Here is a 26,332-nt window from a genome sequence, read left to right on the forward strand (position 1 = left end):
CTTTTTTTTCGTTTTTCTTCTTTGGCTCGTTTATATAAATATTCCTGAAATTGTTTATTGCTCGTTCTTTTTTACTTTTTAAATTTTGGCTCAGAAAATCATCACCTAGTTTTATCTATTTGGCTTTGGACTTATAATCATTATTAACTACAATTATCAAGATGTCTGCAAACGATGTAAGTATCCCTTCCGATTCTCTCTATTTGAAAACTCATGAAATTTGAAAGATCCAATTAACAGACAACAAGTACACTGATATCAGAAGAATATTCGTTCAGATCAACCTTTAATATTTAATTTCCAAAAATAAAAAAATATAATCTCCAATTTATCTAATCTATTCTACCAAAAAAATATTTTTTGAAAGAGATGAGCTCGAGGCATCGTACCTAAATGAATATTCTTTTACTTTTTAAAATTAAAAAATATTAATTATTTTATTTTATTATAACAATAATATTATTATTACTTAAGGCATTCGTATCATCGTCTTCATAATCTTTGTAAATGGCTTGAATATCGACTCCTTTTTGTATCTTAAAATTTCAAATTGAATTTACAATTTGATTACTCAAGTGATAAAACAACAGTGGTTCTGATTCACGAATCAAAATCAAATGAAGCTATTTTTTTTCATTTTTAATTCTTATTTCATTTATCAATATTTTGCTTATTCTCCTTTTATTTGATTTTTGGATTACTAACTCTTTCATCAATGATTATTACAGCATGAATTTGAAGCAGCTCACGCTGGTGCTTCTACCACCTATCCAATGCAATGCTCTGCTTTACGTAAAAATGGTTTTGTTGTCATTAAAGGCAGACCTTGTAAAATTGTTGACATGTCCACCTCCAAAACCGGTAAGCATGGTCATGCTAAAGTCCATTTAGTCGCTATAGATATCTTTACTGGTAAAAAATTAGAAGATTTGTCTCCTTCCACTCACAATATGTTAGTTCCTATCGTTAAAAGAAATGAATATCAACTAATAGATATTGATGATGGTTACCTTTCCTTAATGGATTCCGAAGGTGAAACCAAAGATGATGTTAAACTTCCAGAAAGTGATTTAGGTCAAAAATTAGAAGCTGATTTTGATGATGGTAAAGATTTAAGCGTCACCATTATTTCTGCTATGGGTGAAGAAGCCTGTATTTCATATAAAGAAAGTTCCGGTTTAAAATAAGTTAGTTGACAAGATTATAAACTTACTCTTATTTTTATAAATAACTATATTCTTTATTTATCTAGTCAATGTCAATTCTAAATTACTCATAACATTCAAAATACTTTTTTATGATCATTCGCTTTGCGGAAATAACACTAAATGATACTTGATTCATCTTACAACCTTACAAATTATTATTCTATTTTACAGTTTTATTATCTTAATTAGTTGATTAGTTTATTTAACACAGACCACACTATCATTTATATACTATATAAATATTTATAAAGACTTCCATTTTAATTCCAAAAGTTCTTTTATCGGTAAAAAAAAACAAAATAAACAAAAAATTAACAATAAAATTAACAATAAAATTAACAATAAAATTAACAATAAAACTAAAAAACAAGCATAATAACAAGCACAATGACAAGCATAATGACAATTCAAATATACATTGCAATAATAGTACCGATGATTGAATTGACTATTGGTAAACGACCTAACACTGAGCTTAAAATAATTGAATAATTCAGTATTAAATCTTTAATATAAAAACTGTAATTTCCAACAATCTCGACATTTTCGACATTACCAACATTATCAATAGCATAAATACTGTCAATACTATTATAAGTTATAAAATAATAAAATATTGCTTTTGATAAGTTAAAAATTAAAGGATCAAAATAATTCAAGATTAATGGACTTATATTATTGTTATTATTGTTATTATTGTTATTATCGTCATCACCATCATTATTATCGTGGTAAGAATAAGTATTGTAGTTATTTTTAGTAAAATTAAAATAATAACTTGTAATTAAGGGCAAAACAACAAATTGAAATGAATAAAAGTATAGTAATACAAAACTGGGATTGTTAACTGTGTTATTGATTATATTAGCTTTAATTGAGTTGTTATTAGTAATTGAATTATAAAAGTTCAATAGGAGCGAAATAAATTCAACTGATAATTGAATAAAAGTAATTGCATTGATGGTTGATAAATTTGATTTAATAGCCGAGTTTATTTTTAAAGTGTTCTGAAATGTGTATTCATAGTAATAAATCAAATTGTCTGTTAGTTTATCTAGAGTTGAATAATTATCAATATATTCCTCGTCATCAGAATCAGGATCAAATTCGGTGTCTGAGTTAGAATTGAAATGGTTTATATCATCAATAGATTTTACTTTTTTAATTTCAGTATTATTGGTTTTATTTTCATCAATATTCTCAATCTCTTCAAGCTTAATCTCTTCAAGTTTAATCTCTTCAATCTTAATCTCTTCAAGTTTAATCTCTTCAATCTTAATCTCTTTAAGATTAATCTCTTCAATATTACCATTACTATCAAATTCGGATTCCACTTTTATATTGGATTTATTATCATTCAAAACAACTACTTCTAAGCTCTCATCAGAATCTATATCCGAAATTTCTTCAGAGCTTTGCTCGGATGAAACATTTATTGTAGAGGCATAAATTCTTTGAGAGATTTTGCCTACTGATTTGTTTTTTGCTAATCTGGTTGGTGACGAAAAATTGTTGGAATTGAATGATGAAACCCTTGAAGAAATTCTCGTTGATTTTCTGACTGAACTTGTGAGAGAGCTATCAATGCTGTTTTGATTGTTTTGATTGTTTTGATTATTCTGATTCTGATTGGTATAAAATGGTTTGATTGGGGATGAAGATTTTCTCAACTGAAGATAGAATTTTTCGTAATCAGAGTTGGATTCTAGTTCTGGATGATTGCGGAAATGGGTCACAATTTTATCTTGAATCATCGCTTTTTTTGCATCAAGATCTCTTTTTTGAGAGAGCATGTTAGTGGTTGGACTAGCAAAGGTGGATCATGACAAAGAAATGTACTAACCCTAAACCCAAGTCATGGGCCAAAGCCTGGAGATCGGCTTTACGCATTTTCATCAAGCTCATCTCGAGACTGGATCTGTTTGTCTTGCGTAAAATAAAAGAATATTAATGCAATGGACAGCTCTCCTGGCACTGTTTCTGATCCCCTAACACCACCAGCAAACATTCAAATCCAGCTCCAGCAGAGTGACGCGAAACAGAAACCCAAACACAGAGCAGGCTCAATATGGCAAAGTGTAAATACCGCTCTGTCATTTGTTTACTTTTCTCTCAAGTCAGGTGATATACATGTTACGCGTTTGTATCACGTGTGTTTTGGAAGAGCGCGCGCGAGCGGCGGATATGGGCGGCGGTCTTTTGCCTTGAGGCCGGCAGATAAGAGCGCGCTTAAGTCTGTTCTGGCACAAAGAAGGAATTAGCGCTAGGGCTTTTGTGCTCAACACCACTGGAGACGATTCGCTGAACAAGTTCAGAGGCTTTTGCAGATGCCAGTTATATTTGACCAACACAGCCAATGATACTCCTATCCAGCTGCAATTGCTCAATTGTTCCATGATACATAGATTGAAGACAAGTTAATCTCTTTCTTGATAAACTTGTGTCCATGTCAAACCCATGCTTTTCTTTAAGTTTCAGTCGCCATAGATTGTCGCGTTGATTGGGATTGTAATTACACCTTTTTTTATCTATTTTGGGTTTGCAGTTTCACCAGCAGAATCATTCAACTCAAATCACTTGCTCAATTGATCTGTTTTGTTCTTTTTCTTGCCGATCAAAAAAACATGGGTGGTTTTTTGGTTTTTAGCTGGTTGAAGCGCAATCCAAAAAGGAAGAGAAAGGAAACAAAAAGCTCATATCATAAACAGTATTATGAACAATATAGTGCATAGGCTATCTTCAAGCATTTCAAGCCTTAAATGCATTCTACAGGTTTCCCTTAATTTGTAGTATCTAATCTCCATCCTCTAATCTTCCATCTTTAATATATTTATTTTATAATCTTATGCCTCTGGAACCTGATCAGGAAAAATCTGAAAACCATAAAAAAACCGTTTAAAATATGCAAAAACCTTTCAAATCTTGATTATATCTATAATTACACTCAAATTTTACACTTCATTTTGGCTTTGGAACATTATTGCAAAAACCAAATAAAAATGCTTTATCACACTATTGTGGCAACTGTATTTGGCTCTGGTCCTTCGATTTTGATACTTCATTTCTATAGTTTTTGACGTTGTTCAAGGAGCAGAGCAGCATCAAAAAGGCCATTTCTACAGACAAGCAAGTGATAAGCACTCTAAAATTCTGACTAAGATAGTTATTTCGTTACTAAATAATTGCGTAACAAGAGGGCATTTATCATTTTGGGTATTACCTTAATAGTCATTATCTTCACCTTTGATGGCATTTATTTCTTCGAATACAAACTCTGCAAAATACAGGTTTCGAATCTGATTTAGCAATTGTTTTCTTTATTCATCTCATTAATCGGGTATTTAATTTTGTTCTCACAACATTCACTCACTTGCTTCTTAGCGTTTTTTGTTTTTAACACTAAATCTCTTGTCTCACCTAACTTCTAATCAGGAAAAACCTATACAATAAATTAATCCAGACCATAATATCTTTCAGATCAGAAATATAATATCACTTACTACTTGATCTACCATCTACCAAAATTCTATCCGAAAAACTTTTTTGCTTTCCAATTTCAAAACATTCAACGAGTTTCCTCCATTTCTTCCCTCTATCGTAACAGTTCCATATCAGCCATGATTTCCCAGCTCCCTACTCTTCTAGATTCCTTCAGCTGAACTATTCGAATACAATTTAACCAATGGAACATTGTATTCAACGTTCTTTTGTTTCTTGAGTAATATTAACATCGACAATAAGCCCATTAGTACCATCGTTCCAGTATGACATTTAGCAAATGTATTGCAATTCCAGTACCTCTCTTTTCCTACTCAATTGTCCTACGTTAACTCTAAACCTCCCGTTTTAACGTTTATACTTTGCTTATCAACAACAAATACTTCTTAACCTTACATTTTGATATGGCGACGTTATATTCGACTTAAATTAAATTTGCTCTCTTTTCGCTCTTCTTACTGAGTGAGTCACTTGCTATTTAATAGACAACCAACTATACTTTCCAAGTATTATTGCTATTATTTGTGGTTCCCATTAAATATCAAAAATAATGTTTAGTTCAACTTTCAATCTTATCAACTTGTAAATTTCTGCACCCACTGTTCATTATTTCATTCTGTTTAATACACTTTATTCGGCACTTCTCTATCACTATCTCTGACTTTATTTTGACTTTTTTCTCAGACTTTTTCTTTTTTTTTCTTTCACTTTTAGAAGGTGCTTAAAGCCTAAAACACTTAATTGAATTTTACCCTTTGCACTTTTCAATCTTAATCTTGATTATTGATAATGCTTGGTCTAAAGTTTATTCCATTAATTTCATATTATTTGGAAAATACAATATTCTTTTACTTGATTTGTTATCAAACTTTTCTACAAAACTATTTTCTATTTTCACACTCCCAAAAATTTCTATGATCTTTTGATTATCAATGAATATATAAATACTTCACTATCCAACTAGATTCTTTTTCTCTTTTTGCATTGTTTACAATTATTTAATCGTTCTTTTTCTTTTTATTTGTTTCTTTTTTTTTCTAATTAATACTATTATAATATTAACACTAAATATTCACTTTCTCCCTTTATCTATCTTAACTCAACATCAACACCAACATTAATTAGCCATAGTTGAAACTTAACTCTTCACTGAACTCTATTTTGTCCTTCTGGAAATTAAATTTATCATCTTCAAAGATACTCTTCTCATTCAAATAATTTATTGACCTGGGTTAAATTTAATTCAAATATAATCAACACATATCATACACCATAACATACATAACATAATCACAATGTCTGACAAAGAAAAGACTAGTGGCTCAACTTCGGTTGACGTTGAAGACCAAAAAATAGGAAATGTTGGTTCTGTCCTAGATGTCGACTTGATGAATGTCACATCCATACTATCCAACAGAGGTTTGAATCCTGTCATCGACCATGAAATGTCCGAGGATGAAGCTCGTATCACTGCTTTAGGTTATAAACAAGAATTCAATAGAGAATTGACCTTACTTTCTACTTTCAATATATCCTTTTCCTTATTAGGTTTACTACCCAGTACTGCCTCTTGTCTTTGGTATAGTTTATATGCTGGCACTGTTTCCATGTCTTGGGGTTGGTTTGTTGCCTGGTTAAGTATCCAATGTGTTGCCTTGTCAATGGCAGAAATTGCTTCCTCAATGCCTTTATCATCAGGTTTATATTATGCCTCAAATGCTTTACTATCAACTGTTTCTCCAAGATGGGGTCCCTTTGCTTCCTGGTGCACAGGTTGGTCAAACTTCTTGGTTCAAGTCACTAGTGGTCCTTCAATTGCTTATGCCTTGACTTGTATGATCTTAGCTTTAAAATCATACCATGATGACTCTTTTACTTATGGCAATGGAACCATTTTTGGTGTCACTACTCTATTCATGTTTGTTCAAAGTGCCATCTCTTCTATGCCAACCAAATACATTGCTTGGTTTAATAATATGGGTGGTTCATTGAATATGTGCTTCCTAGTGATTGCAATCATTGTCATCTTAGCTGCTGACAACAGAGAACAACAAGGTCTATCCAGATTTAATAGCAATTCATTTGTGTGGTCCACTGTTACAAACCAAACTGAATGGTCTGATGGTGTGGCAGTTTTAATGTCTTTCTTGAGTATTATCTGGACCATGTCTGGTTATGATAGTGCTTTCCATCTAGCTGAAGAATCAAGTAATGCAGCCATTTCAGTTCCCAGAGCCATCTCTCTAACTTCTTTAATCGGTGGTATTTTTGGTTGGTTTATTCAATTAACTCTTGCCTACACAATTGTTGATCTATACGAAGTTAACAATGATCCATTGGGCCAACCGTTTGTCACATACTGTGCTCAAATCTTGGAATCCAAGTATGTTGATTTAGTTATTTGTATGACCATTATCTCTTCATTTTTCATGGGTCAAGCAGGTATGATTGCAGCTAGTAGAGTTACATTTGCTTATTCAAGAGATGGCTGTTTCCCACTCTCAAGAATATGGAGGCAGGTCAATTCCCATACAAAGACTCCTGTCAATGCTGTTTGGTTCAATTGTTTTATTGGTGAATTGCTATTATTGCTAATCTTTGCTGGGGAGACTGCGATTGGTGCTATTTTCAGTGTTGGTGCTCTTGCTGCCTTTATTGCATTCACGATTCCAGTTTTCATCAAACTCATCATTCCAAAGGAAAACTTCAAACCTGGTCCATGGAATCTAGGTGCTTTCTCAAAACCAATTGGAGCGTTAGGATGCATTTTTGTTATTATTATGACTCCATTCTTATGCTGGCCATACTTGAAGGGCAAGAACAACACTCCAGAAGAAATGAATTGGACCTGTGTTGTATACTTTGGCCCTATGCTTCTATCTATTGTATGGTACATTGTCGATGCGCACAAATGGTTCAAGGGTCCCAAATTGAATGTCGAGCATCTTGTTCCAGCAGAGAAAGCAGAGTAAGTGCTGTTGCTGGATGACTACTTCAACACCTCATTTTTTTATTTTCTAAAGTTCTTTATCTTTGCTTTATATTTTATCGCCTTTTTTAGAGTTGTTTTTTTACTGCTTTATCCTACTTAGTTTAATGTTATTTACCCGTTTTATTTTCATCACTACCACCACAATGGTGATATTATATCGCCCATTACAATACCTGAATTTTCTATATTTATTATAGACAGATTTATTATAAGCTAAAAACGCGGCTCTTCAGTTATTGTTGGCATCTAAATTGCTTACAACTGAAGTGAAGGTAGATATCTGCTTTTGAGGTAAAATGTTGCATTAATGATTTTCAATTGTGCATTTCCTACTAGAATTATTTAGGTGAAACTATACTACATATTTCTATGAACTATAGTGATTTTAATAAACACAAAAATGTGAAGAAAGACCAAAATAATGCTCTTATTAATATATTTTATAATTTTTTGCCAATTTTAGAACCTCACAATCATCAGGAAGATCCTTCAATCCCTTCTTATATTTAATTATTCTATTATCCAAAGTTATTTTTTTTATATTCCCGGGCCCTTCCAACATTGTGGCATTTATTTCATGGGTGATAAAAATTTTCAGTCGTAAACAAAGGCTTTTAATAGTTTTTTAGAGGCTCAATTCGTGAAATTGGGTTATTTCTTAAATTTAGTGCTTCCCTATGCGATATCCCTTTGAAGTATTTTAAAACTGATATTTTGTTACAACTCAAATCAATAATTTTTAATTCTGCCAGATCTGGTAAATTTTCAATAACATAAATGCTGTTAAAAGGTAAATATAATTATTTTAATTTAGGAAAATATTGAAGATTCCCATGTTTTCAAATATTTTAATTTATCCAAATTGTGTAGAGTTCTAATTTTATTGAATGATAGATTCAGTTCTTTTAATGAGTGCAAATTTTCAGTATCTTGAATTACTTTTATTTTGTTTTTCGATAAATTGAGTACTTCCAACGCTTTCAATCCTCTTAAATTTTCAAGTTGTTTTATTCCATTACCTGATATGTCTAATTTCTTTAACAATCTCGTTTGGTGAATATTTTCAATTTTCGAAATTTCATTCAATCCTAAATCTAATTCTTTCAAGTTTTTGAAAATTTCCAAATTCTCCATCTTTGAAATAACATTGTACTTCGAATTTAATACTAATAAATTATTTATTAAAGTTTTAGAGTTTGGTATTATATTTTTATTGAGGTTTTCTGCTCTCCTGAATGATTTCGTAATCTCAAACTTTATTTTCTGGATCATGTTTCCGATAGATCCAATTTTTCTAAATTCAGCCAATCATATAGCCGTTCACAATAAAGCTGATATGAATTACAAAATTCAATTGTTTTCAATCTGCACTATGATTTTCCACTAAATTCAAATCATATAATAATGGAAATTGATATAAATACTTAATCTTATGTAACTCGTTATACAATATGTTGAGATATCTTAGATTTGGAAATTTATTTGAATTTTCAATTCTCAAGAGCTCATTGTGATTCAATAATAATGACTGAAAATTAGAAAAACATACAGTTCTAAGAATCGTGAATCTATTGTGTGATAAATTTAGTTTTTGTAAACTATATGAGATTCCTAAATCAGTAAATCTTTCGAACTTATTGTATGACAAGTTTAAATCAATCAAATTAACCATTTTCGGCAAATTTGGAAGTTTTTTTCTTAATATTTTGGATTTATCTTTTGCTGGAATTGAAGTTGATTTTGTTTTTATTCGACTAAATTTAAAACATTTATACCAGACATAGGAGTAAAAGTGAATGTGTTTTGAGGAAATATTTGAAAGTTCTCATTGATTTTTTAGAAAAACACAATCAAACCCAAATATATCAAGAGCGTGATTAATATTAGTATCAAAAATTGAAAAATCATTATAAGCTTTTTGAGTTTTATAGCATACCAATATTACCAATTCTTCTACAGATTGAATAAAAGTAAATATTTTATTTTTTCTATTAGTCAAAGCGCTGGAAACGTTGGGACTATTTATGATTAAACATTTTGCAAAATACCTTAATTGATTTTGGAATAATAATAAATGTTTAATGTTCAAATTTAAGTGGCTGTTTTGCTGGAATCTATCTGGCTTCTCTATGACTTTGGAGTACTTTGGTGTCAGGTTGCTATAAATGATTTTGACTTTATTAAAGATAATGAAGCATGCACTTGTTTTTGCTAATTGGTTTTTTGATGATGTAAAAAGAATCACTTTATCAATTGGAACATCGTGTAATATACAATCAATAATATAAATGGTAAACCATCCAACATATTGGGGATATATTTCACGGTTTTGTTGCCTAAATTAAACAACTGCATTTTTATAGCTTATACTTAACTTATCCTTCAAGAAAGAAATATTCAGAGTAACCTCAGTTACGGATTTGAACCATTATTTATTAAAAATATTGGACAATTGATTCTTACTTTATAGATTAAAAGCAAAAGATCTGCAATGCGCTGTATTACTAAAGATAGCAACTTGTACATGCATGTTTTAGCAATTACTGTTTCGAGCATCATTTCAGTTTCACCACCTTATTTTACAAAAAAGCTTTTCAGGGCTATGTTAGAGGATTGGTTGGCACTTTGATAACAATAACCAAGCCAAGGACTGGATTTTTGTTTAATGTAACATTGCATCAACAAGCATACAAAGAAATTGATTAAAATAAGGGTGTTTGTCATGGCAGGTGTCTCTATCAACATTAACCTATTTTTTTATTGAAGTGGTTAGATAACTGTACTGTTTTCGAATTGTTTGCACAGCCTTCGCACTTGCTTTGGTAAAATTTACGGTCCACTTTGCGGTTTCTCAAATGGAATCCAATACAATCGTTTGATTACCAAACGAGTGTATATATTATTTCTATGTAATTATAAGAACTAAATACTTTAGTTATTAAAATGAAACATAAATTGTCGACTTTTTTGGTAGCCTTTTAGATTATCCAGCAATTTTCATTGCTGACTTTAAACTTCTTGCTAATTGCCTTTCCAATTTACTTGCTAAAAGTTACCAGTCAATCAAAACATTCAAATTAATATTGATCATCGTAAAATTTAATTAGATATTCACCTCTCAGATTTATCTTCATTTTCAAAATTAATCTGTTGTTCAAAATATCAATATTAAGGACAATCATTTTCTCGGTTTAATTCTTTTTTAATATATATTTGTATAGAAGTATTAAAAATATATATAAAAATAATAACAAAATAAAAAAAAATTAAATCAAAAAAAAAAATAAACAAAATAATAGTTAATAATAAAAATAAGCATAGAAAAAAAATTTACTATGGTGCTTAGAATTTCTATTACGGACACAATATATTTCAAGAAAAAGATTTAATCTCATTTCCAATTAAAAGATCAAAAACTTCATAAAGTCCCGATTCTTTGAATTCAATTTTGAAATTATTATAATTGAATTTCTTTGATAAATATACTCTTTGTCGCTTGTTGATTTCCATCAAATTTTTGGCAATTGCCATTTTAGGATTTGGCTCAATCGACACCCAAAAATTCAAACTGAAACTATCAATTAGGCAGAGTCAGTCATAACCTGTTAGGTGATTCATGACTAGTTCTAAATCCTCTTTCAAACTATGGAAATTTTCTAGCAAAAATTTGCTAAGTGCTTGAATATCGGTGGCAGTTACCTACACTCTGTTTAAAAGCTCATCAGCTGTTTCAGCAGTTTTGAATTGATGGCGGCAGATTTTTAATTTGTTTTTGAACGAAAAAAACTTTGAGATGAAATGTTCAAAGGCCTCATCAAGCCAATTGATGATGGAGGCTTTTCCCCAAATTGTCTTAAGGATTTCGGCAATTTCAAGCACTTTGAAATATACACGAGTATACTCAATACTATTCACTTTTGCTGGACAAGCTATAGGAACACATTTATTGGAAAACATTTCATCGAATATTATCACATTTAGATAAGTTTAAAGGAGATCAATTATGACGCCTGTTTGAATTCGACATTCGTTGGAGTTTGACCAGGACAACTAAATGTTATTGTTGGATTTGATTGGTCAATTTCAAGATGTGGATAATTGCCTGGAATAATTTTAAATATCATAAATTGGTTTGGATTCACTTCTAGAAGAAGGGCCATTTTAGTTTGAAGAAATAAGTACAAGGATAGCGCATTAAAGCTCCGAAAACCTAGCATGCGACTAAATTCGTTAAGAGCTTTAATGGGAAATAAATCCATATTTACCCATTCGATTACCAGCTCGATTACCGTTAGCGACTCCATTAGTAATATTGTTATTACCATTTTCATTGGCATTACCAGCTGCAGTACCGGTGCCTTCTTCAGTATTATCTAATTGGGTTTCAGATTTCTTTTTTAAAAGACGTTTTAAAGCACGCTTTATTTTGCTTTTAATTGGAGCTAGGTATAGTTCTTGAGGAGGCATCAAAATCCGATTTCGACGTCTTGTGTGTCTTCGGATTCAATTAATTGTAAAAACCTTTTGGGTGAGCCGGCAATTGATTTTTTTAATAATGTCTTTTTGATCTGCCATCCATGGATTCTACGTGTAAGTTTTAAGAGAATTTTCCATTGGATGGCATCGGTCACACAATTAAAATCCTCCATTATGTAGAGCAAAATCTTTTGAACAAGCTGCTTTGCAGTATGGGAACTGGTGCTTTCATGCCCAGCTCTTATATATAGTGCACACAGAAGCACATCACCTGCAGGGTTGTATGTACATAAATACAACACCAAAATGGAGCCTTCGAGAGCCAAAAAAGTGGACAGGACATATGCTTGCACCCGTAATGCTGGTTTTGCTTATCTGCAGACATCTGCATTTACCTGTATGTATGTTGAACGACTTGGATGTTTGTTTTTCTGACTGTTGATTGTTTTGCATTGATATAAGCAGAGATATTTTATATTTCTGGGCTCTTGCTCTATTGTTTTTTATTGTTGTGCTGCTTTATGTTCTCCTGTGATGTTCGGAAGAAGGTATAACTGGGATCCACACAGTGGCGACAGAGTTCTTTGCAGGGTCCCTGGATTTTGCGCCTGGCCTTCGATTGTATGTTATTTTGGCAATGAATTGTTTTCAGCACATCACTAACTAGTTATTTACATATCAATTTATTTCACCAACTAAGATACTTCCCCTAGAAAACGTTCCCTCTCATATCCTAAAAGACCAACCAAAGAAATCTGCTCAAAAAAAGTATCCAATTGTGTTTTATAACGATCCTACTTATTACTGGGCAGCCAAGTCCAATCTAAAATTACTTACAAACAAAGTAATAAATGATTTTTTCAAAGAAGATTTGGACAAGCAAGATCCGGCTTTAATAAACGCTTATCAAGAAGCATCGAAGCACCCATCCTTAAATGACTATCTCACTTTGATAAATAACGATCAAGATAATAATCAAGATAATAATGAAAATAATGACAGTGAAAGCAACTCCGACAGTTTCAATGCGGTTTACAAGACTGAAAATGTCTTCAACGATTTTGATACACTCCAGAAAGATAATCCGAATATAGCAAAACAGGCAGTTAGTAATAAAAGTATTAATCAGAATACAAACAATAAAAATTTGATCAGGATAGAGAAAAGCTCAATGCAATTAATAAGAATAGAAAAAGAAAAGGAGTTTGAGAATGACTTTTGGATTCCATTAGTGGGTAGTCGTGTACTATGTAAAGTGGAGGGATATCCTGATGGTCCTGGAATGGTATGTGAGGTCTTTAATCTATTCTATTTTTTATTTTGATCAAAGATAAACTAACTTTCATTCCTTTTTTTTTCGTTGATTAGATAATACCTATCAAATTGGCTCCTACTGCTATTATTGAAGATAGACCAAAAATAGGAGATGATCTTTATCTTGTTTCCTTTTATCATGATAGCTCTTATTATTGGGCAATAAGAGACGATCTATCCTTGTTAACAAACACTAAGATTGAATTGTTCTTAAACGATAAAGTACTCAATTCTCAGGAGACAACCAGACCATTTGATCAGTATTTGATTAAAGCATACAAAGATGCTAAAAAATATTCTCATTTATCTCAATTCATAAGCTATAAAGATTTTCCTGAACAAAAAGTTATTGATTTACCATACCAGCTGATCCAAAAATATGAAATAGCAGTCAAATGTTTATTAAAAAGTATACTCATTTTGGATGATAAAAAAGAATCAAAAAATACCATGCAAGATGGTATTTTTCAAATTGGTGGATTGGTACACCTGGACAAACGAATTGAGTACCCATTAAATATTCAAGATAATAATCCTACTACTGACGCTGATAAAAATTTCAATAATACCAATAACAATACCACACATGGTAATGATAACAATGCTAATTCTGATGTCAGTTTTGGTCCTTTATTTAACTCCGGTGAACTTAAGACTCAAAACACAGATACCAGAAATCAGCACATTACAGTTAAAAAAGAAAACGAAGAATTACAAATTCCCAATTTCCATGTTTCAGCATTGTCGCCTTTGACTTCCAAAAGAAAAGCCAGACAAAGAAAAAAGGGAGCCAGAAGTTTGCAAAGAAAGAAAATTGGCAAAAAGATGCTAGGAACCACAGCTGGTGAAATTCCAGGAAAAGCTCAACAAAGAAGTCTATCTGCCCTCAACAATTCTACCAACTCACGTCCTAGCCTCTCTCCAGCAAAATCGTCTCTCTTCAAGCCTCCTGATTTCTACAACCAGTATCCATACAACCGTTCATCCAGATCCACTGAATCATCCTACAGCGCTCTAGACTCCTCTCCCATCACCAAAAAGAAAAAGTACTGAACAAGTGCTCAGAAAGTGCCAAAGAAACACTTCTCTCTGTAAACATCTTATTCTCCCTTCTTAGAAACTTCACAGAGCCAGAGCACCGGGTTCCTGTGGACTTGCATGGTGCTGCAGATTACCCGTTTTTTCTGTTTTTCCTCTGTTTGTATTTCCTCAATAAATAATCCACCATCTGCTTCGAAATCTCCTTACAAACCCACAGCTGAACTACCAAAGTATTAAGTTCCACGTTTGCCACCGAGTTTATTGTTTGTGCACCGAGCTTCTTGCTGTTTTATGCTTTAATTGAGTGATTTGGCCATGAGCAAAGATGAAAGTTGGTCTCCTAAAGTAGGCAGTCGAGTCCTATGTGTGGTTGATGGATATGATCCATGGCCTGGTATGGTATGTCATATCTATATCTGATAGAATTATTTTTACCATTATCTTATATATATAACCTAACATGCCTTATTTTTGTTTGTTCCAAGATCCTAGAACCAGATGAATGTCCCGAAGATGTTTTAAAAGAGCGTCTCAAAAAGAAGGGAATACTCTATCTTGTTGCATTTTATAACGATAACTGTTATTATTGGGCAAACACTAAAGAATTGGAGATTTTAACTGATTCAAAAATTAAACATAAAGACAAACGCATTTTACTTTCCAATCATTCTTTGAGAAAACAATTAAACAAAGCATATAATATGGCTTTGAAAATTCCCACTATTAATGATTTTCGTAACCAGGTGCTTCATTCCTCGGCCAGGAACACTATTAATGAAAAAGATGAAGCTGTAATTGATCAAACTGGATACAACAATGATTATAGTGAGAGATCCGCAACGAAATCTTTGAAAAAAATTAATTCAAAAACAATGTCTCAAAGATCAGAAAAAGTTCCCACCACACCTGGCTTCTCTCAATCAAAACAAATAAAGAAAAAAATTAAATCAAACTCAAAACCTCGTTCTAGTGGCATCACTAAAGGGACCACAGAATCGCCTAAATCAAAACCCGACAATGATAGCTTGGACGGTTCGAGATTAACTTCCCTTAAAACCGAAAAAGTAAAAAATAATATCATAAAAAACGAAGATTTTAAAGAACAATTAGAACAAAACACTAGAAATAAGCACTCAAAAAAGCTCACCGATACAAATAAAAACTTTGACATTAAAGAAAATTCAGAAATATTAATAACAAAAGAAAATCATCACAATATTGAAAAATCACTGCAAGAAAATTCTGAAGTTTTAGAAAAAAGAAAAAAAAATCATGAGAAAGAACAATCTCCCAAGAAAAACTATCAAGACAAATCCTATCAAGATGTAAAAACAATAAAAACAGAGCATACACATACACAGGAGCTAAAAAACTTAAAAACTCAGGTAGAAATCCCATCAAAGAAAATTGAAAATAAATCCCGAGATAAAGACCATCAATATGGAAATTCAAATGAAGAGTCAGAAATATCAAATGAACTTAAGGAAGAGTTGCAAGAAAGAAAAAAAAAAATTAAACTGGAAATTTTATCAAAAGAGAAAAATTTTCAAAAGTTTCCATCTAAATCTAATTTTGACCAAAAAGTTAAATCGAAATCTTTGAAAACATCGACAGTTATAAAAAAAGAAGATATCAAAGGCTTTCTGAAAGAGAAAGCTTCAAATCGAAAAAAAATTAGTACAATTTCTAAAGTGTCAATAAAAAGAGAAGAAGAATTATTAAAATTTGATTTAAAAAAACAATCTTCAAAGCAATCTTTCAAGCAACCTTCAAAGGATGGTTCTAAGAAAGATCTTCAAAATGACACAAGATCTTCAGGTTCTTTGAGTAGTACAATCAATCAATCTGCATCCACTGAGACACGCAAAAGAAAGATGTCGGTTGCTAATTCAAAATCAAGAACTTCATCTCGATCTGGGTCCATGTCTTCTTCAAAACTTTCAATTGAATTAAATTTAAAAACTCCTGGAAAGTCTACAAAGCTGGTAACTTTAAAATCTGAGAGATTGGAAAATCTTCAAAGAAATAAAACAATCAAAGATGTACATTTATTGCATAAAAAGGACAAAATTGAGCCTTCCAAAAAAAGGAGATCTTTAAGTCCTCCGATTTCCGAGTCATCAAATGAGGTTCAATTTAAAAAACGAAGAAAGTCAAATACTATCAAGTCTGAGTCTTCTGCCTCTACTTCTGCTTCTCTCCCTTCCACTGCCTCCAGCACTTCAAGCTCTTCAAGTGCTTCAATTGTTGCAAATTCTACAAGTGCCTCGAATATCACTAAAAATAAGAGGACAAATCAATTTGCAGATACAAAAACTATCAAGAAGAAAAAGAAGGATAATTCTGATTTGATTCATCCCATTGATAAAAATTTTAACCATCCCATAAAAGAAAAAACTAAAATTTTGCTTAAAAAGGATCGATTGGTCAAATCCAAAATATTAAATGACAACACTGGAACCAATCTTCAAGACACAAATAAAACAAACATTGTCGAGAAAGAAATTGGTGACGACAAAAGAAAACCTCAAAATGGAATAGCTAACAAAAACCACCAAAGTGAACAAATTGTTAAGTCAGAAGATAATAAAATATCTCTGCCACAAAAATCGAAAATCGAAACTAAAAAAATTAGTAAAAATGGCGGAAAAAAACAGGATTTACTATTAAAAACTGCTTGGGGTTTTCGTTTTGAATTACAAAAAAATCTAATCGAAAAAGCTAATTTAACTGATGAAGAGTTGAAAAAACAAGCTGCTGTTTTTAAAGAATTGGAAGAGTTCAACATGACTTTGGAATACCTTGCTAGTACAAAACTATATAAAGTTTTAAGAGAAATTCTCCAAAAGAAGGAATTAGAATTGAATGATACATACAAGTTTCATCTTAAATCCAAAATTCTTTTGGTTAAATGGAAACAATTTATAATGGAAATAAAAAATTTGAAAAGTTCTGATAGCCAAAAACAAAATCCTGAAAATGAATCTATAGCCACTGTCGCCACTGAGCTACAAATAACAGATAGTGTTGACGAGAAATCAATTCTAAAAAAAATATCTAATAATGATGTTTCAATCCCTACCAAAGAGACCTTAGAAGGTGAGAAAATATCACCAAAAACAAATGGATTAAGGGACAAAGAATCAGACGAGAGGAATAAAACTAATGATAAACAAGAAGGTACAAGTCAAGTAAATAAGACTTTGAAAGTATCTGCCTCAAAAACTGAATTTTTTGGTGATCATTTCACCTCAGTAAAAGATAATGAAAATTCACTGAAAAAACTAACAGAATTGGATAAAACGGAAAATCTTAATAATAAAGATGCAATTGAACCTACCAAGCAAAGTGAAAATCATGACGAAGTTAAAAATAAAAGTTTAGATCTAAGAGGCTAATTTTCCTTTTCGGTTTTTAATTCTGTCAGTTTTATTCCTGATATTAGAAACTTTTTAGAGATTTTTTAAAAAATTTCAAGCGCTATTTTTTTAGAATAATCCAAATTAAACTCAAAAAATATTAAAAGAGACCGAAGCAATATCTAATAAAATGAAGTTAAGACAGAGTGAAATCAAAAGAAAAAAACAAACAATATATTTTATATGAAAGATTTTGATAAGAATTCAATATAACAGGAAATACAATAAAAACAAATATGTCAAACCAAAAGAAATAAAAAAATTATAAATTATAAAACAGAAAATAAAAAATAAAAAATAAAAAATAAGAAATAGAAAAGAGAAAAAATTAATTAATTAAATAATTAAAAAAATTAAAAAATTAAAAAATTAAAAAAAATAGCAATTAATTTTTGTTTTTTTGTTTTTTTGTTTCATTAATAGACAAGAAAAAAACTTGTAATCTGCAGATCCTCGATAATTATATACTATTCTGAATCTGAACCAGATAAGATCAAATAATCCTGAGAAGTATCTGATTCTTTTGAAGATAATCGAGTTTGAGTTTTTCTTAGTTGATGGTACCCCTTATTGGTTTGATTATTGTCTTTTAAAACTGATTGACTTTCTTTTTCTATTTCCTTTTCCTTTTCCTTTTCTTTTTCTTTTGCCTTTCCATCTTCATCAATATCAATTATTACACTTGTCTCAGAATTAACATCAGAAGTTTTTCTTTCTAATTCCCTCATTTTATTTCTATATCTAGAACTTCTTGTTAACTCAAAGGATCTATTTAAGGAGTCAATGATATTTTGAGAGGGTGTTTTTAAAGCCTTGATTTGTTCTATTGCCAGACTCTGCTCAGACGCAAAAGATGAATTGTTTAAATCTAACACAGTTTTGGATGGTGTCAGAATTCTTGAATTGGTAATTTTTATATTCTTTTGTTTATTTTCGTTATGATTGTCATCACTGACATCACTAAGATTGGTGGATATATCACTCGTAATGTTCTTTTCTTTAGTATATTGTTTTTCGTCTTTTTGAGCAGGTTCTACTATTTCAATAAAATCGTTATCATTCTTTTGTTTAGAATTATTATCATCATCAGTATCGTCAATTTCAATTACAGTTGAGTCAGTTGGTACAATTAATTCGATCGAGTCAGTTGAGTCGATGGATTCGACTGATCCATTTAAACTATTTGATTTCTTTAATCTTTGAGCTCTTTTATGAATTTTTGTAGGTACTTTTTTCTTTTGTATAGTTCTTGAATACTTTGAGATTCTACTTGAAATTGAAGACCTTGGCTTGGTAGATCTTGACAAATTTCTTAGATTATCAGATTTAGTCAACTTGTGAGCACCAACTAACTCAATATCACTTTCACTTTTACTTTCATCATTTATTAATTCAAAATCAGAATCTTCTGATTTATCTGAACAATAATTATCTAAATAATGGGATAAATTTTTTGAGCTTAAAGCAATCTCATAAGCTCTAACTAACTCTTTTGGAAATCTTGAATTGATGTTTGATAACCTTTTTTGTTTGGACAGACTATACTTGTTTAAATAAGTTCTGACATCTTTCTTCGATAAATGTTTCAAACCAGAGGCCGAAACCCATAGATAAGTCGGTTCGCCAATAAATGTAATTGAAACCATATCTAATTTTTTGGGCTTTTCATCAAGAAAATCCTGAGGTAATTGGTCTTCAGGACAAATCTAGTAGAAGAGCATGGAATACAGTTAGTTATATAAGGTAAAAAAAAAACTTCTAAGAACGAGACATACAAAACAGGGCCAGTCTGAATAACCAGGAGTTTTAACAGGTACAACAAGATCACCAGAATTGAAAGAAACAGAAACCATATTTACTTCTAACCAATAAGCTAAATGAGTAAATAACAATCGCTGGAAAGATAGGTAAATAAAGAACCAAGTTCTTTGACTTTAGGGGTTGAAAGTGACTTAGCCTTATGAAACACAAGATTGAAATGGGCAGGATCTTTTCGTTTCCAACAATTAGATGATGAAATACAGCAATAAACAGTAGAAATAGCTCTCGATGTCTCTCTGAGGAGAGTTTTCAGTGTCAATCATGGATTGAAGTAGAAATTTCCGGCAGTTGTTTCTTTCCTTTGCTTGTTTGGTTTTTTTGGTGTTTACTTTTCTGTGTTTTTCTCGAAAAAATACATATATTGTTCGCGTTTTGATCGACCTAATGCAGAAATAACATGTCCGCGGAAATTCCAGGTAGCGAAAATAGTGCATGCGCTGATTGGCTGAAGACCGGTGCGACGAAAACTTGCGGATTGGGAAGTGTTTGGTTTTACGCTTTTTGCTGGATTATTTACTGAATGCTACTGAGATCAGAGTAGTGGCCTGCAATGTCGTTGCAGTTCACAAATGTCGTTGAAAACAGCTGCTGTTTCACTGCTGGGGTCTCTGTTTAGGTTCTGGTGCTGAAATGCTGCTTACCAGCATTGTGTATCAGGTTTGTATGTCAAGTGTGGTCTGTTGAGGCTTTTGTTTCTCGTAAATGTAAACCAAAGGTGACATGTTTATATGTTTATTCAAAAAATCAACTATGGGGCTGATGTTTTTAGTTTTAATTATTTCAAGCGCCAAATCGATTGTAATATCGAAAAACCTATCGATTATATTGTCTTCTTTTAGTTTTTTTTCCTCAAAGAGTGTTTTCTTGATTTGATTAGTATTTATCCCATTGAATGCCTCAATTGATTTTATTAGTTTCCAATTTTCAAAATTTATGTTCGTAGTATTGTTAATGTTTATATTTTTGGCATTTTTGGCAAGGAAGTTTGAATCGATATTAATGTTAGTGATGTAATAGTCAAATGTTGGCCAGATTTCATTTAATTTCGTAAAATTTTCTGTTTTATCATAAGTCAAATTAACGCCTTTTGGAAATTTGTCTTGTCTTAGGTAGCCAAATTTGGTGATTCCAGTCATGCATGGGTAAACATCCATATGGACTACTATATCTTGATTTGTTTGATAAGTGTCATGGGTGCTTTTAGAATGATTATGATTATGATTATGACTATGATTATGATTATATTTGTTTAATATAAATTGGTTAAGTTCTTGCAAGGCATGTCCTCCGGGATAGTTTAGCGATGAGATGTAGATGTTGATTAAAGAAAATGAAAATGATAAGAGGATGCCAATGATTGTTAGATATTTTATTCCATTGAATTTGGAGTAGTTGTTAATTCCATTAGCTGCTGCTATAGTTAGGCAAGGAATTGTATAGATAATGAATCTCCATTCTTTATGGCCTTGAGTCGACATTATTAGGATGAATAGAAACGAGGATAAACCTAAGATTCTAATCATATTTTGATCTTGGTCTTGGTCTTGGTCTTGTTTTTTAGTAATAGGACCACTTTTGTATAGGCCTAGAATTGATAGGATTAATACTGTGGGAGGGAAAAAGATTTTAGGTAAATATTTATAAAAATAGGCTAGAAAAGGTTCAACGCCCCATAATTTTGAGTTTCCCTCAAGGACATTGAATATCAAGCTTATTAGTTCAGGTATCATGGGAATAACATTCCAAAAGTAGGAGTCTATTATCGAGGACAATAGGACGCTAGCAATGAAACCTGATAAATGATAAATGAGAGCATTTCTGAGTGATATGAATGGATAGACAAATACTAGGACAAAGGATAAGGAGGCAGCAAAGGCGACGATTTCTACTCTAAAGATGATGCCTATGAAGGATAGTAGAAACAAGGCAAGTGAGTATTTTTTGTCAATTATTAGAGAAATTGAGTAGTTAACAAAGGGTAAAGCGATGAAGTTTGGTAAGAATCTTGTTGAGTAGTAAGGAAGATGGAACTGTGTGAATTGTAAAAGACAGTACCAGTTTGCTAATTGATGTGATTTTCTGGATAAAGAGTTTCTAATTTGAAAAATGGATAACGAGTTTAGAAGACCTAGAATTAGTCGTGAAAAGAGTTGCAAGTCCAATTGTGTTGTAGAGGAGGAAAGAGGGTGGTTTAGTAGGAGATTTTGAAAAGGCTTTGAAAGCAAAGAGATTAAGATTGAGCCGATAAAGGTTCTTGGGACGACACCAGGAAATTGAAAATGATCAAAGTTGAATCTGTTTGTATTGAAATTTAGTAAGTCGTAGATGGCCTGGGTATTGAAGCTCTCTTCTACTTTTGAGTAGGGAGAGATTATTAAAGCAAACGAGATAAATAGAAGGAAAAAAGTATCATGAATGATCCATTTCATTTTCGATGATGATAATGATAAGAAAAGCCAGGTGGTGAATTAATGCTCAAAGAGAGTGGAAGATTGTGTAGGGTGAATGAGTGATTAAGAAAGCAAGTAATTGGAGTTGATTTTAAGGATTGGAATTGAAATCTAGACTATAAAGATAAGGATATTGAGAATTGGATATATAATTTTGAGATAAGTTGTAAATTTAAAATTGAAATTGAAATTAAAAAATGCGGAACATCCGCGGTGAAAATAAAAAGATACTTTTTTGTTTTTTCCAGCTGATATTTAACAAAAAGAAGAAAACAAAATGAGTGGTTTGGACAATTTTGACGAATTTGACGAAATACCAGAACTAGTTACTGGAGAAGAAGAATTGAAGGACGAATATGTTGTCAACTATGATTTAGTTCCTCCCAGTAAACACAAGCCAAACAGAACCGCCAATACAAATGGTGATGGCGATGAAGTTGACTTTATCAGCTCGGATAGAAGAAAGGTTCCAATTAGCATAATCACAGGATATTTGGGATCAGGAAAGTCTACGTTACTAGAGAAAATAGGTAGAAAGGGCAAGAAGAAGTTTGCAATAATATTAAATGAGTTTGGGGACTCGAAAGAGATTGAGAAATCAATAATTGTCAAAGATAACAAGAACTCCCAGGGAGAAAAAATCTACGAGGAATGGCTAGAGATAGGCAATGGATGCTTGTGCTGTTCGGTCAAGGACAATGGGGTCACAGCGATAGAAAACTTGATTGATAAATCAATAGGAAAGATCGATTATATCTTGTTAGAAACAAGTGGATTGGCAGATCCCGGACCAATTATCAAGATGTTTTGGTTGGACGAAGGAATGAAGTCGAATGTATACATTGATGGAATCATTACAGTGTTGGACGGGAAGAACATTATCAGGAATTTGACTGAAGACAAAGAAGAGTATCGCTACAAGGAGAAAAGCTCTCTCTACGTTGATCACAACGAAGAAGAGAAGGAAAAGAAGGAAAAGAAGGAAAAGAAGAAAGAGAGGAAAGAAAACATCACCATCGCACATTTGCAGATCGCAATGGCCGACGTACTTTTGCTCAACAAGGCCGATCTCGTTTCGCCAGCCCAGAGAGACGAAATCTACGCCCACATCCGGAGCATTAACACCGTTGCGCCGGTCTACGAAACGCAGTACGCCGAGCTTGATACGGAACGGATCTTGAGCTTGGACGCCTTTTCCACACGAATAACGAACAAATGCGGAGCTGATAGCGAGGGTAGTGCAACAAAGATCGACCGCTTTTTTCGTTCTGTGTACGCCGACCACGGAGACGAGGGCAACTTTCACTTTCACCACAGCAGTAGTATCGAAACCCAAACGCTCAGTTTCGGCAGCTTCGACTTGTCGGCTGGTAATTTGAACAAAGTCGAGCTGTTTGTTCAGCACGTGTTGTGGGAAAACGACGTTGCTGGCAAAAGCGTTGAGATACACAGATTGAAGGGGTTGTTGGTTGGCAGCAGTGAGTTCCGGATTATACAGGGTGTACGAGACACGTACGAGATCACAGACGCCTTCAGCGACGACAGCAACGGTGGTGCTGTGTTTGACCGAAGTAAGTTGGTGTTTATTGGGAGAAGCCTCCGGAAAGACGCATTAAAAGCAGAGTTCTTGCGGTTCTGCTCGGACATCGAGGGCGTTAGTGCCGGTACTGTCGGCGTTGTGTGAGACAAGCAACACGTTCCGTCTATACAGGGCCACGGCACATGTTCGGCGTGCTCAGACTCCCCTCACACACGAGACGTTGTCTTTCCAGGGGGCTTGTCGGAATGCGGTCTCTGGCAACTCTCGAGATAGGTCCGAGTTAATCCGTATTTGTATTTGCACGTGGCTGCAGCAGCCTCTTTCCGTCCGCCACATATGCGGTTACTCTCATGCGCTCTCTGCGTCTGCGGCGCGTTGATTGGCTGCCGACTGAACCAGGGTCACGGTCTGCTTCACTTTCTGCGTTGCTGGCCGGTTCACACTGGCTCTTTTACCGGTTGTTTCTATAAATTTGTTCCAACCCCCGGTTTTGTTTTTTGTTTCCAAGTTTATTTTATCTACTGATTAGTTTAAGTCTATTTCCCTTCCTCACGTTGAAAAAAAAAAAAGAATAAATAAATCAATAAATAAATAAATAAATAAATTAAAGAATAGTCGAATATTTTATTTTAAATTAGACGTTATTGCTTATTGTTTTCTTCCAATTATTTGCTTCCACTTATTAATTGCCGATTTTCAAAGTCCCATTTCCATTTTCAATTGTCGATTGTTAGTTATTTCCTTCTGTTGATCAGAATGTCATTAGAACCACTAATGAATTCAAAAGAAATTGATTCCACTTTCAGTGCTTTACAAAGCTATACTCAATCTGTTCAATCGGTTCCAAACGTAGTCAATTACAACCAGGAGCCAAACCAACTGCATCCAGCTTACCACTCTCCCACTGACTCCAATAATGGCAACGCCAATGGAAGCAACAATAACACCAACAATGCCAACAATAATAGCAACAATGGTAACTCAGGGGTCATCATCAAAAGTAGTTCCAGTGATAACAACTCTCCAAATTCTCTAATGTCAACCTCCTTAATGGCTATCAACTCACTAAACAATGTGGAAAGACCTCTTTCAGCAAGTCTTAATCTGGATTTGAATCCAACTATACACAATCCCATGACAAATGGTAATACTAATAACGGCTCAACTACAAATCTCAATTCCGGTCTCAACTCAAATCAAAATATAAATACAAGCTTGACTAAAATCTCAAATTCAAATCTCAACAACATCAACAATATCAACAATTCTCCTCAAACTCACCACAGAACTAGAGTTAATAGACCAGGTCAAAGATTCGGTGCAAAGAAGAAGAGCTGGGTCTGGAACTGGTTTGTCCAGGACCCTGAGAACCCAAACATTGCTACCTGTGATGAATGTCTGAAGCTTATCGCCAGGCTACCAAGTGATAAAGGCTCTCCTAAAAAGCTATGCGAGCATTTGAAAACTCATAAAATTACAAAAGAATCAATGAATCCTCGGAGAACTGTGGTCAACACTGGCGATTTCAGTAACACTCTAATTAACAATCTCACAAACAACAACCTCAATAATCTGAATAACACCAATAACAACCTAAACAATAGTAGCAATAACAATTTAAACAGTCTCAGCAACAATAATAACAATAACCTTAACCTCAACAATAACAATAACAACAATAACAATAACAATATTCTTAGCCACCAAAATTCAAATATAATCAATAACTCAAACAGCTATAATGGCCCATTAAGTCTTGGAACCACAAGCAACGGAAACACTGTCATCGATTCAAAAGAATTCGATAACACTGAGTACACCCAAATGAAATTTCATAAAAACATAATGAAATTTTTAACTGAAAACAGACTACCCATTCAAATTGTTAAAACTCAAAGCTTTAGACAACTAATCTACACGCTAAGGCCTGATTCAGTATTAGACTTGAATGAACTAAATAACCTATATAGCTCTTTGCTACAAGTAATCAAAAATGATCATAAAATTACTTCAAATAACAACAGCAACATAGCCCAAAATAATAATAACAACAACAACAGCAGCAGCAGCAACAACAACAACAACAACAACAACAACAGTAATAATAATAACAACAATCAAAACAATAATCAGTTGCAATTGCAAGACAACCTGTCTCTCAATCACAACTGGATGTGATTTAATGGATTTTTTCGATAACTCCCTGTTTATTATCTATTTTTTCTCGCTCTTCCTTCACCTTTATTTCTTTTTTCTTTGGTACTCTTCTTTTTTGTCTTCTCCTGTCATATTTTTACTGTTTTTGTAACCTCTTTCTTGTCATACTATCCTGGGCTGTTTCTCTTCTATATAATACTCGTCTTTTTGGCGTTTGCTTTGTTTACTTTTACGTATTTTCCGAATAAAAATAAGTGGCGTCGCAGATCATCCGAACTAAGGCACGTGATATTTCTCAAAACAGAAGCTGATATAATTAGTATTTAGTCGGAACTTAACTTGGCTTTGCATAATCTATTCTAATTGCCTTTTATTGAGCTACAACCCACCGTTTTGTCTTCAATTTTACACCAGAT

General features: G+C 32.6%; 12 protein-coding genes across 12 annotated transcripts; 6 read left to right on the forward strand and 6 right to left on the reverse strand.

Moving 5' to 3' along the window:
- On the forward strand, positions 1-1,514 carry ASCRUDRAFT_75655 (translation initiation factor eIF5A). The gene is made up of 2 exons (XM_020193159.1): positions 1-176; positions 729-1,514. Exons 1-2 carry the CDS (start codon positions 162-164, stop codon positions 1,185-1,187), a joined length of 474 nt encoding a protein of 157 aa, XP_020047983.1. The 5' UTR covers positions 1-161; the 3' UTR covers positions 1,188-1,514.
- Positions 1,242-2,986, reverse strand: ASCRUDRAFT_75657 (uncharacterized protein). The gene has a single exon (XM_020193160.1). It carries the CDS (start codon positions 2,960-2,962, stop codon positions 1,616-1,618), a length of 1,347 nt encoding a protein of 448 aa, XP_020047984.1. The 5' UTR covers positions 2,963-2,986; the 3' UTR covers positions 1,242-1,615.
- Positions 2,987-5,726: 2,740 nt separating this feature from the next.
- Positions 5,727-7,826, forward strand: ASCRUDRAFT_75659 (putative GABA/polyamine transporter). Its single transcript, XM_020193161.1, has one exon. It carries the CDS (start codon positions 6,002-6,004, stop codon positions 7,676-7,678), a length of 1,677 nt encoding a protein of 558 aa, XP_020047985.1. The 5' UTR covers positions 5,727-6,001; the 3' UTR covers positions 7,679-7,826.
- Positions 7,827-8,538: 712 nt separating this feature from the next.
- ASCRUDRAFT_16874 (outer arm dynein light chain 1) lies at positions 8,539-8,937 on the reverse strand (the record flags this gene model as incomplete). Its single annotated transcript, XM_020189455.1, has 1 exon — positions 8,539-8,937. A coding segment is annotated over one exon (399 nt), but the record flags the coding sequence as incomplete, so codon positions are not given.
- A 121-nt stretch (positions 8,938-9,058) lies between these two features.
- On the reverse strand, positions 9,059-9,370 carry ASCRUDRAFT_7876 (uncharacterized protein; the record flags this gene model as incomplete). Its single annotated transcript, XM_020194287.1, has 1 exon — positions 9,059-9,370. One exon carries the CDS (start codon positions 9,368-9,370, stop codon positions 9,059-9,061), a length of 312 nt encoding a protein of 103 aa, XP_020047987.1.
- Positions 9,371-11,457: 2,087 nt separating this feature from the next.
- Positions 11,458-12,404, reverse strand: ASCRUDRAFT_75661 (uncharacterized protein). Its single transcript, XM_020193162.1, has one exon. The coding sequence runs from the start codon at positions 12,163-12,165 to the stop codon at positions 11,938-11,940; it is 228 nt and encodes a 75-aa protein (XP_020047988.1). The 5' UTR covers positions 12,166-12,404; the 3' UTR covers positions 11,458-11,937.
- Positions 12,405-13,345: 941 nt separating this feature from the next.
- ASCRUDRAFT_80710 (uncharacterized protein) lies at positions 13,346-14,541 on the forward strand (the record flags this gene model as incomplete). Its single annotated transcript, XM_020194526.1, has 2 exons — positions 13,346-13,459; positions 13,543-14,541. 2 exons carry the CDS (start codon positions 13,346-13,348, stop codon positions 14,539-14,541), a joined length of 1,113 nt encoding a protein of 370 aa, XP_020047989.1.
- Positions 14,542-14,728: 187 nt separating this feature from the next.
- ASCRUDRAFT_144302 (uncharacterized protein) lies at positions 14,729-18,171 on the forward strand. Its single transcript, XM_020189207.1, has 2 exons — positions 14,729-14,928; positions 15,022-18,171. Exons 1-2 carry the CDS (start codon positions 14,916-14,918, stop codon positions 17,925-17,927), a joined length of 2,919 nt encoding a protein of 972 aa, XP_020047990.1. The 5' UTR covers positions 14,729-14,915; the 3' UTR covers positions 17,928-18,171.
- Positions 18,172-18,415: 244 nt separating this feature from the next.
- ASCRUDRAFT_70146 (uncharacterized protein) lies at positions 18,416-19,801 on the reverse strand (the record flags this gene model as incomplete). Its single annotated transcript, XM_020191749.1, has 2 exons — positions 18,416-19,654; positions 19,724-19,801. 2 exons carry the CDS (start codon positions 19,799-19,801, stop codon positions 18,416-18,418), a joined length of 1,317 nt encoding a protein of 438 aa, XP_020047991.1.
- Positions 19,802-20,614: 813 nt separating this feature from the next.
- Positions 20,615-22,198, reverse strand: ALG12 (dolichyl-P-Man:Man(7)GlcNAc(2)-PP-dolichol alpha-1,6-mannosyltransferase; the record flags this gene model as incomplete). Its single annotated transcript, XM_020189650.1, has 3 exons — positions 20,615-20,931; positions 20,998-21,300; positions 21,343-22,198. Coding segments are annotated over 3 exons (1,476 nt in total), but the record flags the coding sequence as incomplete, so codon positions are not given.
- Positions 22,199-22,625: 427 nt separating this feature from the next.
- On the forward strand, positions 22,626-23,855 carry ZNG1 (GTP-dependent zinc transferase; the record flags this gene model as incomplete). The annotated part of the gene is made up of 2 exons (XM_020189673.1): positions 22,626-23,457; positions 23,509-23,855. Coding segments are annotated over 2 exons (1,179 nt in total), but the record flags the coding sequence as incomplete, so codon positions are not given.
- Positions 23,856-24,307: 452 nt separating this feature from the next.
- On the forward strand, positions 24,308-25,801 carry ASCRUDRAFT_85929 (uncharacterized protein; the record flags this gene model as incomplete). The annotated part of the gene is made up of 2 exons (XM_020194910.1): positions 24,308-25,742; positions 25,784-25,801. The coding sequence occupies exons 1-2, from the start codon at positions 24,516-24,518 to the stop codon at positions 25,799-25,801; spliced, it is 1,245 nt and encodes a 414-aa protein (XP_020047994.1). The 5' UTR covers positions 24,308-24,515.
- Positions 25,802-26,332: the final 531 nt, after the last annotated feature.

The sequence above is a fragment of the Ascoidea rubescens genome (genome assembly GCF_001661345.1).
Source record: "Ascoidea rubescens DSM 1968 unplaced genomic scaffold ASCRUscaffold_5, whole genome shotgun sequence".
In the NCBI taxonomy this organism is placed as follows: Eukaryota; Fungi; Ascomycota; class Saccharomycetes; order Ascoideales; family Ascoideaceae; genus Ascoidea; species Ascoidea rubescens.